Here is a 12500-nt window from a genome sequence, read left to right on the forward strand (position 1 = left end):
CTTTGACGGCTTTGGTTACATTTAGTAAACAGTTTACAAGAAAGAAAACTTGCCAATCAACTGTTGTTATTGTTATAAACAGCCTCCTGGTGCTTTGGAGCTCATTAACTGTTTAGTAATTGTAAACAAAGCCGCCAAAGATTGAGAAAAGATGTACAGGTTCGAAAGTGCTTTCGTGAATCTGGCCCCAGAAGTCCGTCCCGCGCCCTGGTGGGGGGGAAGCCACAAAGCTCAGGGAGAAAGTGAATGACCTCCCGCCTGTGTAAACTCTTGGGGGAGGGAGATGACCCTGGGGCTAGTACTCCTGGTGGTGCACGCGCGCACACGCATGCTCTCTCTCTCTCTCTCTTTCTCTCTCGCTCTTTCTCTCTCGCTCTTTCTCTTTCTCTCTCTTTCTCTCTCGCTCTTTCTCTTTCTCTCTCTCTCTTTCTCTCTCTCTCTCTCTCTCTCTCTCTCTCTCTCTCTCTCTCTCTCTCTCTCTCTCTCTCTCTCTCTCTCTCTCTCACACACACACACACACACACACACACACACACACACACACACACACACACACACACACACACACATATATATATATATATATATATATATATATATATATATATATATATATATATATATATATATATATATATATATATATATATATATGATCACTACCTACACAATTCTCAGAGGAATTGACAGGGTAGATAAATATAAACTGTTTAACACGGGTGGTACACGAACAAGGGGACACAGGTGGAGACTGAGTACCCACATGAGCCACAGAGACGTTAGAAGGAACTTTTTCAGTGTCAGAGTAGTTAACGGATGGAATGCATTAGGAAGTGATGTGGTGGAGGCTGACTCCATACACAGTTTCAAATGTAGATATGATAGAGCCCAGCAGGCTCAGGAACCTGTACACCAGTTGATTGACAGTTGAGAGGCAGGACCAAAGAGCCAGAGCTCAACCCCCGCAAGCACAACTAGGTGAGTGCAGCCTTGCTGCTGAGTGGATAGCGCCTGGGGATCGTAGTCCTAATGGCCCGGGTTCGATTCCCGGTGGAGGCGGAAACAAATGGGCAGAGTTTCTTTCACCATGATGCATCTGTTCACCTAGCAGTAAATAGGTACCTGGGGCTAGATTCACGAAACAGTTACGGAAGCACTTACTTACGTATACATCTTTCCTCAAACTTTGACGGCTTTGGTTACATTTATTAAACAGTTTACAAGCATGAAAACTTGCCAATCAATTGTTGTTTTTGTTATAAACAGCCTCCTGGTGCTTCGGAGCTCATTATAACTGTTTAATAATGATAAACAAAGCCGCAAAAGATTGAGGAAAGATGGATAGGCTCGTAAGTGCTTGCGTAACTGTTTCGTGAATCTTGCCCCCCCTGGATTATAACTATAAACAACGCACTATCGCCAGGGAATCCATGATAAAGATTAAGCCACCCAAAAGGTGGCACGGGCATGAATAGCCCGTAAGTGGTGGCCCTTTTGAGCCATTACCAGTATCAAGAGCTGATACTGGAGATCTGTGGAGGTGCGACTGCACCCTGCGTGACGGGAGATGTCTCCCGTGACCAGGGAATCCTATACAAACCCTATAAATATCACAGTGACAGGAGTCACATCCGTTGTTTTTCCAGTCTAATGTGTTTCCAATCTTGGGGAATATAGATGGGAATCAAACTAAAAAAAAACTATCGTTCAGACATGTTAGAACTCAAATTTTGATTCACTCAAATTCAACTCAAATTCACTGATTCACTGAAATAAGAAATTATGATTCACTGATTTTTTATTTAAAAAAAACTATCGTTCAGACATGTGTTAGAACTCAAATTTTGATTCACTCAAATTCAACTCAAATTCAGTGATTCACTCAAATCAAAAATTTTGATTCACTGATTTTTTTTATTCAAAGGTAAGACTGCTTTGTTTATCTGTGGGAGCCCAACCTGTCCTAGAAATGACAGCAATTCTTATCTTGAGATAATTATAATTATTATTTTGTAGCACTTGTTAGTAGAACGTACCAAAATGGGCGGTTTTACTCACACAAAAGCGGTTTTACTCACACAAAAGCGGTTTTATTCACACAAAAGCGGTTTTACTCACACAAAAGCGGTTTTACTCACACAAAAGCGCCAGGTTTTGTAATATTGGAAAATATTACATATTGGAAAATATTACAAAAACATTGCGTTTATAAATGAAGTATTTTAAGGTACGAATACTTTATTGTGGCTGGAGGTGGCTTCCACAACATCTTTCAGGGCATTCCACTTGTTGACCACCAGTACAGGGTACATCTTGAGATGATTTCGGGGCTTAGTGTCCCCGCAGCCCGGTCCTTGACCGGGCTCTACCTCCAGGAAGCTGCAGCCCGTAGCCGCTGTCTAACTCCCAGGTGCCTATTTACTGCTAGGTAACAGGGGGCATCAGGGTGACAGAAATATTTTGCCCATTTGTCTCCGCCTCCACCGGGAATCGAACCCGGAACCTCAGGACTACGAATCCGAAGCGCTGTCCACCCAGGTGTTAGGCGCCACAGGTAGTTCATTTCATTTTTTCGAATCGTTTGCATTTCCACCTTTCGGCTTTCCTCTCGTCCTATTTTCTCTAAATATATGTTGTCTTTGTCCACCTTGTCTCTTCCTCTCAGTATCCTGTATGTTGTGATCATGTCCGCTCTGCTTGTTCTGTCATCCAAGTTGGTGAGGTCCAGGTCCTTTAACCTGTCCTTAAAGCTTAACCCTCTTGGCTCTGGCACCAGTCTTGTCGCAAACCCTTTTTAATAATTATTTTTGCTTCACAAATCTAGGAAAATACAATCTACCTGTTCATCTTTTTCCTGCCGTATATTAGTAACTTTGTCGTAGGACCCAGTTTGTCAGGCACGACATTTCCCTTGTACATCCATGTCGTCCATTTTGTAATAAATGGATGAAGTTGTGACAGGATGAACAACCGCCGGGTTGTTCATCCTGTCACTTGTACCCAGACACAGCTGGGACTTACTTCCCGCTTTCCCCTGATAATTCCCCTCCGTTATTCTCAATCTGTTGACTTTGTCCGGCACTGTTCATGGAATACCTGCAGGTGACACTGATCTATAATTGAGTGGTTCTGAGAGAACAGAACAGAACATCTAGGTATGTTCTTTGACCTGAATTTGAACGTCAGTAGGAGCCATGCACAGGGAGGCTTCTTGTCTAGTTCCCCCTTTCTTGAATTTTGGGGACAACGTTTTCTTTTATTCCAGGCAGAAAAAAGTTTTTCCGTTCTTCTCAGGAGATATTCTGTTTACGTGTGTTTATTTAGAAAACAATTAGTTATAACGGGTGACAAAGCACCTTTGCGGCCTCCTTCAGTAGTCATGGTGATATTAAGTCTGGCCCAACAGATTTTTTCACGTCTATAGATCCTCCAGTTTTTTTTTTGTTTTTTTTGCTTTTTGTTGGTTAACCTCTTCCATAGTGACTATATCATACATTGTCTCCTTCTGTTCTTTAAACTTGTAACTCTGGTCTCCTTGTTGGTTCCTTTGTAAAGACCTGAAAACTGTTGTTGAATTCCTCACACACCTCCTTATCGTTTTCTGTGAGAGTTTTCCTTGTCTCTTTAACATAATTATGTGGTTTTTTATCGGTATTTTTCTCTATATGGTTATAAAACAGCTTTTTGTTGGTCAGTAGCTTTCGCTGCGATGTAATTTTCCTGTTGACCAGATCACACGCTAGAAGGTGAAGGGACGACGATGTTTCGGTCCGTCCTGGACCATTCTCACAATCGACTTGAGAATGGTCCAGGACGGACCGAAACGTCGTCGTCCCTTCATCTTCTAGTGTGTGATTTGGTCAACATAATTTAGCCACGTTATTGTGACTCATCGCCTGCACATATCATTTTTCATATTCCCTCTTGGCTAAATAGGAATATGCAGATCACGAATGTTTAGAAAATTGGTTAGGTGTAATTCTGTATGACAAACCATTTATGAAGAGAGAGTTCATCAGTTTTAGCATATTATATGAGAAAAGGATATGAGAAAGAATTATTATATGAGAAATTATTATATGAGAAAGAGTATATGATATGAGGGTAGAATGTGGCAGAGTATATTCAGTAACAGATATATTTTTACCTTATACATAGACTCCCTCTCACTCTTTTGAAAGCCTATCTAGATCATTTTGTGTCAAATTCGTGTCTTCTGAATTTATTTCCCGGACAGTTGTTGTATCGTCTACAAATTTGTAAATCTTGCTTTTCAATCGTGTGTCAAATTCGTTTATATATATATGGTAAAATAATAGAGGTCCCAGACCAGAGCCTTGGGGGACACAACTTACAACAGTGGCGCACTCAGACTTAATTCCAAGTGTGGAATTCATGGAATTAAGTCTGGAATTAACTTAATGGGATTAACTTAATTCACAGACTTAACTCTGTGTTTTCTTTGGAAATAACTAAGTTCTAATCCAACTTTAAGATAACCCTTCAATAACATAGGCGTCTAACTTTATAATGACTCTTGTGCGGCTCTCAAGAGGTACAGGTACATCAAAGGTACAGAATGATGGACTCCATCTTGCTATCAACTGCTTAGTATATAATTAAAAAGTATGAAAGTAAACTTATTAACCATGAGCGGCTCTAAGTTAGTTAAACCACGTTGTGAATCCTTTATTTATGCATGTTTTTAAAGACGTTAACAAATGGATTTTGCTATGATCGATTCAAGTAACTTTGCTTCAGTAAACATTAAGCTAATTGGATGATAGTTCAATGTAAATTATCTATCTCCCATCTTTAAAATCGGCACCACGTTGGCAACCCTCCACGACTCCGGGATCCTACTCGACTTTTCTGATGCATTAAATCTTCAAGACAAGATTCCCAAACGCTCTGGTTTGCTTTCTTCGTCTGGCCCTGCGCAATCGTGAAAATACAATTCAGTTGTGCTGGGTATTTCAGAACTGGCGCTTCAGGTATTCATTGACTGACCTGTCTTTCAGTGTGGTGAGCCAGGAGTGTCCCCCGTGCGATGTAGAGTCCTGCAAGAGCTTCGTCCATAGTGACTGTCCCTGGGGCTTCCTGAAGGACCGGTGTGCCTGCTGCCATATTTGTGCAAAGGTAAGTCTTTCGTCTGTAGGGGTTCAAGCCGAGGCGTCCTAAAGGAACAGTGAAGGGCCTGAACAGTGATCTGTGAGACGATATATAAGTCCTAAGTCCGTGGAAGACTCCTCCTGTCACACCCTGAAGGAGCAGTGCTGGCATGTCAGTGCCAGAGTATGGCCACTACTGGATTTTGAGTAGTTAATTTTTTTTTTTTGTATATGCAAACACGTTGCTCATACGAAAAAGGTGTTTCCAAATTTCAAATGAAAGGAATTTGTTGTTTTCCTTATGTCATGTAGTGTGTCGTTGTGGGTGACTAAGTAAAGGACTGTATGTTACAGTCCAGTTCGGCGGCACCAACTGGTGACTTGAGTACAACTTTACGTTTTTTTTTCCAGATTCGTCCATCCCCCCTTTTTTTTCCTTTAAAATGAAAGAACTATTGAGTCAGAGCTCTTCCTCGCACTCCTCAGGAAGCACACACACACACACACACACACACACACACACACACACACACACACACACACACACACACACACACACATATAAGAAAATTCACCTTCGCAAATAGAGTGGTAGACGGTTGGAACAAGTTAAGTGAGAAGGTGGTGGAGGCCAAGACCGTCAGTAGTTTCAAAGCGTTATATGACAAAGAGTGCTGGGAAGACGGGACACCACGAGCGTAGCTCTCATCCTGTAACTACACTTAGGTAATTACACTTAGGTAATTACACACACAATGCCTCCCCAAGTTGGGGAGGCATTAATTTAGGAAGAGTATATATATTTAAGAAACTGTAAAGTTACGTAACTTAAAGAATGTGAGAGTATACTACACGTTCTTATAATGTGTCGGATGATATAATGTTGTTAACCATGTTAAAGACTGTACCTCTCTCAACCAGTTTAAGTTAAAAACGAAGCTATACCTAATAAATTCCCTGTAACTCACCTTACCCCTCTGTTGTCAACCCATGTATGTTTCTTGTTTTTTTGTTTTTCAAATCAACGCTGTTTGAATGTAATTTTCTGTAATAATTTGTAATTGTATTTGTGCTGCTTTTTCAACAATGTTCCCCCCTCTTTTACCTCTATTTTTATTTGTACTCAACACATCTTATTCTTTTTACCCATTAGTTTTAAGCTTTAGTCATTAATGTTTTTCCTGCCCGAAACGCTTTGCGTAATAGTGGCTTTAGGCATTGTATGTACTAGCTCTATCTATAAAGCCAACAAACTTTGTAAAATCTCTTTATGTATGTACCTTACCTAAATAAAATTATTATTATTATTATTATTATTATTATTATTATTATTATAATAGTTCAATATTATTATATCAGTATTATTGACAATTAAGTGCTCGTCGCTCGCTCAGTCAGGTTAAGCACCGTTGGATCTGGCAAATAGTTGTATGAGTGATTACGTCGATACAGACTACCTTTTAGCAATAGGGATCTCGACCAGTATATACGAATTTTATTTAAGTCCACCATGACAGCTGTGTGACCTTGCCGTCATCAGCTGTTTTCTGTAAACATTGTACTAAAGAAAACCCAGAATAATTTATGGTATACTATTTAAATTAAAGAAACTTGGGAACTTGCTAAGCCATATTGATATGGGCGATGTTATCCGAGACAGGACGATCTTCAAATTAGCTTTTACAGATTCTCGTAACCAAGGGTGAGGATCGTAACCATGCGTGAATGTGATCACGCATCCAACTACAGGCCAGACCCAAAAGTACTTAACCTGCCACGGCAGTGAGTATCTATGGTTCAAAACCTGAGGGAAATTTGAGCTGTCTGCGTCATCGCTGTGCTGTAAATACACCAAACATGGCCTAACCTATCATATCCCAACTTATTCTAACCAAAACTTGTATTACAATTTTGTTTATATATTATATATAATTATATCATATTGTTATTATTATAATTATTATATAGTGCGCATCAGGTGTGACATCATTATGACGTCACAGTATTGATGCCGGAACGGGGTTTGGATCCTACTACGTCATTGGCCATGAGTAATTAATGTCTATATATTGGTTCTATAAGTTCGAGAATAGGAACATTATTACTATATGGAAGGGAAGGGAACTATCAAGGGGAAGCGCCAAGCCATTACGACTATATAGCACTTGGAAGGGGTCAGGATAAGGATTCTGCCCGAAACGCTGCGCGTACTAGTGGCTTTACAAGAATGTTATTACTATGCTATGTATCCTCACAATCCCAATGTACCTTCTTGTGTATATATATATATATATATATATATATATATATATATATATATATATATATATATATATATATATAAATAAATAAATAAATTTGGGATGGGGCGGTTCTTATATTCAAGAGTTCTTACATTCTTGTACAGCCGCCAGCGCGCGTAGCGTGTCGGGCAGGTCCTTAATACTAATGTTCCCTGGAATACGACCCGTCAAATCGTTTAACAAGCAAGTACCCATTTTACTGCTGGGTGAACAGACGCTACAGTTGAGGATTGGCGCCCAGTCAATCCTCCCCGGTCAGGATACGAACCCAGGCCAAAGGGCAAATAACGAGTGTTTTACCACTGCGCCACGGGGACTGCTAAATGCCAAAACGCTGCCGAATTTCAAAATCCAGCTGGACAGAATTATCCTGATAAATGGTCGAAGACTTTCCGTCAAGCTTTCGGCAACTTGTCCTCGTCGAGGCCACTAGAGAGCTCGTGGCCCTCAGGTAAATCAGGTAAATATATCTCCTCTATAATTTGGTTTATCATTTCTTCCAAATCAAAATGCATAATGTTGTTTTATTCTTGTTTATATGTAATTATAGAGAGGGGGGGGGGGTCTCGGTAGCACAGTCGGGTTCGTTCTCGACTCACAATCAGGAATTCCGGGTTCGAATACTGGGCGGAACACATACGGTTGGGCATGTTTTGTTCCTCTGTTCACCTAGCAGTGAAAAGATACCTAAGAGTTAGTCAGCTTATTATTATTATTATTATTATTATTATTATTATTATTAACTCCCAAGTGAATTCCCAACACTTATTTCTGACGGGGGTGCCACAGGTCCGTTCCTCTGTTCCACAGGTCCGTTCCAATGTTCCACAGGTCCGTTCCAATGTTCCACAGGTCCGTTCCTCTGTTCCACAGGTCCGTTCCAATGTTCCACAGGTCCGTTCCAATGTTCCACAGGTCCGTTCCAATGTTCCACAGGTCCGTTCCTATGTTCCACAGGTCCGTTCCTATGTTCCACAGGTCCGTTCCTATGTTCCACAGGTCCGTTCCTATGTTCCACAGGTCCGTTCCTATGTTCCACAGGTCCGTTCCTATGTTCCACAGGTCCGTTCCTATGTTCCACAGGTCCGTTCCTATGTTCCACAGTTCCCTTCCTCTGTTCCACAGGTCCCTTCCTCTGTTCCACAGGTCCCTTCCTCTGTTCCACAGGTCCCTTAATCTGTTCCACAGGTCCCTTAATCTGTTCCACAGGTCCGTTCCTCTGTTCCACAGGTCCGTTCCTCTGTTCCACAGGTCTCTTCACTGTTCCAGGGGTCCCTAGTTCTTGTGGTCTCTTCCTGAGTTCCAGATGTCCGTTCCTCTGTTCCACAGGTCCCTTCCTCTGTTCCATAGGTCCCTTCCTCTGTTCCACAGGTCTCTTCACTGTTCCACAGGTCCCTAGTTCTTCTGGTCTCTTCCTGAGTTCCACAGGTCCGTTCTAATGTTCCACAGGTCCGTTCCTCTGTTCCACAGGTCCTTTCCTCTGTTCCACAGGTCCCTGCCTCTGTTCCACAGGTCTCTTCACTGTTCCACAGGTCCCTAGTTCTTCTGGTCTCTTCCTGAGTTCCACAGGTCCGTTCCTCTGTTCCACAGGTCCGTTCCTCTGTTCCACAGTTCCGTTCCTCTGTTCCACAGGTCCCTTCCTCTGTTCCACAGGTCCCTGCCTCTGTTCCACAGGTCCCTGCCTCTGTTCCACAGGTCCCTGCCTCTGTTCCACAGGTCCTCACCTCATTCTAACGCAGTTTCCCCTCTTGGTCTTCCCCCCCACACACACAGGGCCCCGGGGACAAATGCGACAGGACCTTCGACAAGAACGGTGACTGCGGGCCGGGGCTCACCTGCGTCCCGCCGCCGTCAGCCGTCCCCAACGCCGTCGAGGGCGTCTGCACCATGCAGTTCCTCGTCACCCACTTCTTCCCCGTCAAGCCAGTGGGGTCGTTGGAACAACAGTGAACACTGCGCGGCTAGAACAACGGCCACAGCGCATTCGCTGCTAATACAGTAATGAAATAGATCATCGGTGAACAGCGTCGAGTACAACGAGTCAACGCGTGTCTACAACACCAACGGGGAATGGCGCGAATGCAGCAACGGTCAACGAACCGTTGACCGTTGCTGATTCACTCTCGCAAGGCGACTGTGTTCGTCCCTAACGCAATAACTATACCAATCCTGACGGTTGAGTTGTGGAGCAGTTTAAAATTCAAACATTTGAATTCCTGTTTTGAATTATTGTCTAAATTCACCACTCTTAAGGAATCCTGCTCTGGGCCCTTTTTCTATTAGGCTTTACCAATGATGTATACCTTCTATTAGGCTTTATCGATGATGTATACCTTCTATTAGGCTTTATCGATGATGTATACCTTCTATTAGGCTTTACCAATGATGTATACCTTCTATTAGGCTTTACCAATGGGGGTATACCTTCTATTAGGCTTTACCAATGGTGTATACCTTCTATTAGGCTTTATCGATGATGTATACCTTCTATTAGGCTTTACCAATGATGTATACCTTCTATTAGGCTTTACCAATGGGGGTATACCTTCTATTAGGCTTTACCAATGGTGTATACCTTCTATTAGGCTTTACCAATGATGTATACCTTCTATTAGGCTTTATCAATGGTGTATACCTTCTATTAGGCTTTACCAATGATGTATACCTTCTATTAGGCTTTACCAATGATGTATACCTTCTATTGGGCTTTACCAATGGGGTATACCTTCTATTAGGCTTTATCAATGGGATATACTTTTTATTAGGCTTTACCAATGGGGTATATCAATTATCAAATTTAATTTGTAATAAGCTCGTAGATAGTCTATATAGCATATTGATATATACTTTGTTATTTTGATTTGTGAATTTGTGGTTTTAATGTTGTTATATAGAAGCCATGTTTCTTAGATAAAATTTTAAAATGTCCATATTTTTTTTATTGGCCGTTCTTAGGGGTAATGGAATTGTGTTTTTGAGGCGGCGAAGTTATGTTACGTTATTAACCAGTTCCTGTTACCGTTATCAAGCAATTCCTAAAGAAAAAGCCCTTTTCCTGAAGATGAAGGCGAGAGGCCTATATATAGGCTGTTTAGCTTAACTTATTAGTCCCCCCCCCCCCAATAACACAACCCATCAATCGGTTTACAACCAGGTCCCCAATTATCGTGGTGGCCACCTGTTACAGATTACCAATTTGTTCGCCCACGTGTGTTTGAAAGATATGATGATTGGTTGGTTAGTTTAGAAGGGCCGTTGATTGGTCGCCCTACAGTCGAGGGCGGAGCCTAGCTTGGTGTGTTATTATTTGTGTTTGGGGAAAAAAGAGAAGTGAGTCGAGCGTATGTGAACCCGAGGGCTAGAGAGAGAGAGAGAGTGTGGATAGAATGGTGTGAGGAACCCTTAAGAATCATTTTATTTAACATTTGAAGAATTGTCACAGAATTTTTCAGCGAATTCTCTCTGAAATCAGATGGCGTGGATGCTGAAATTCAGTAAGTACTGTTCTCTCCCGTGTTTCTGTTTATACTTGTTAGTTGTTAAATTGTGGGTGGGGAATAGATAACCAAATCATGATCCCCGTGGCGCAGGGGTAAAACACTCGCTCAGCGCTTCGCGAGCGCTTTGACCTAGGTTCGTATCCTGGCCAGGGAGGATTGACTGGGGGGGGGGGGAGCCAGTCCTTAACTGTAGCGTCTGTTCACCCAACAGTAATATGGGTACCTGGTTGTTAAACGATTTGGCGGGTCGTATTCCGGGAACATTAGGATTAAGGACCTGCCCGAAACGCTACGAGTGCTGGTGGCTGTACAAGAATGTAACAACTCTTGTATATATATAAACAAATAATAAATAAATGGTAGTGGTAGACTGATAGTAATGGGTGTGGTAGACTGATAGTAATATGTGTGGTAGACTGATAGTAATGGGTGTGGTAGACTGATAGTAATGGGTGTGGTAGACTGACAGTAGTGGGTGTGGTAGACTGATAGTAATGGGTGTGGTAGACTGATAGTAATAGGTGTGGTAGACTGATAGTAATGGGTGTGGTAGACTGACAGTAGTGGGTGTGGTAGACTGATAGCAGTGGGTGTGGTAGACTGATAGTAGTGGGTGTGGTAGATTGATAGTAGTGGGTGTGGTAGACTGATAGTAGTGGGTGTGGTAGATTGATAGTAGTGGGTGTGGTAGACTGGTGGCAGTGGGTGTGGTAGACTGATAGTAGTGGGTGTGGTAGATTGATAGTAGTGGGTGTGGTAGACTGATAGTAGTGGGTGTGGTAGATTGATAGTAGTGGGTGTGGTAGACTGGTGGCAGTGGGTGTGGTAGACTGATAGTAATGGGTGTGGTAGACTGATAGTAATGGGTGTGGTAGACTGATAGTAATGGGTGTGGTAGACTGATAGTAATGGGTGTGGTAGACTGACAGTAGTGGGTGTGGTAGATTGATAGTAGTGGGTGTGGTAGACTGATAGTAATGGGTGTGGTAGACTGATAGTAGTGGGTGTGGTAGACTGATAGTAATGGGTGTGGTAGACTGATAGTAATGGGTGTGGTAGACTGATAGTAGTGGGTGTGGTAGATTGATAGTAGTGGGTGTGGTAGACTGGTGGCAGTGGGTGTGGTAGACTGATAGTAATGGGTGTGGTAGACTGATAGTAATGGGTGTGGTAGACTGATAGTAATGGGTGTGGTAGACTGATAGTAATGGGTGTGGTAGACTGACAGTAGTGGGTGTGGTAGATTGATAGTAGTGGGTGTGGTAGACTGATAGTAATGGGTGTGGTAGACTGATAGTAGTGGGTGTGGTAGACTGATAGTAATGGGTGTGGTAGACTGATAGTAATGGGTGTGGTAGACTGATAGTAGTGGGTGTGGTAGATTGATAGTAGTGGGTGTGGTAGACTGATAGCAGTGGGTGTGGTAGACTGATAGTAATGGGTGTGGTAGACTGATAGTAATGGGTGTGGTAGACTGACAGTAGTGGGTGTGGTAGATTGATAGTAGTGGGTGTGGTAGACTGATAGTAATGGGTGTGGTAGACTGATAGTAATGGGTGTGGTAGACTGATAGTAATGGGTGTGGT

General features: G+C 42.4%; 1 protein-coding gene across 1 annotated transcript in view; it reads left to right on the forward strand.

Moving 5' to 3' along the window:
• The window catches only part of LOC123767382 (venom protein 302), a 12786-nt gene extending 2444 nt beyond the window's left edge, over positions 1–10342 (forward strand). Inside the window, exons 2-3 of the mRNA XM_045757043.2 lie at positions 5022–5139; positions 9188–10342. Coding sequence (XP_045612999.2) covers positions 5022–5139; positions 9188–9364 — 295 coding nt within the window. The 3' untranslated portion in view covers positions 9365–10342. The remainder of the gene's footprint in view (positions 1–5021; positions 5140–9187) is intronic.
• The last annotated feature ends 2158 nt before the right edge of the window (positions 10343–12500 follow it).

Source organism: Procambarus clarkii, chromosome 74 (assembly GCF_040958095.1).
Source record: "Procambarus clarkii isolate CNS0578487 chromosome 74, FALCON_Pclarkii_2.0, whole genome shotgun sequence".
Classification (NCBI taxonomy): domain Eukaryota; kingdom Metazoa; phylum Arthropoda; class Malacostraca; order Decapoda; family Cambaridae; genus Procambarus; species Procambarus clarkii.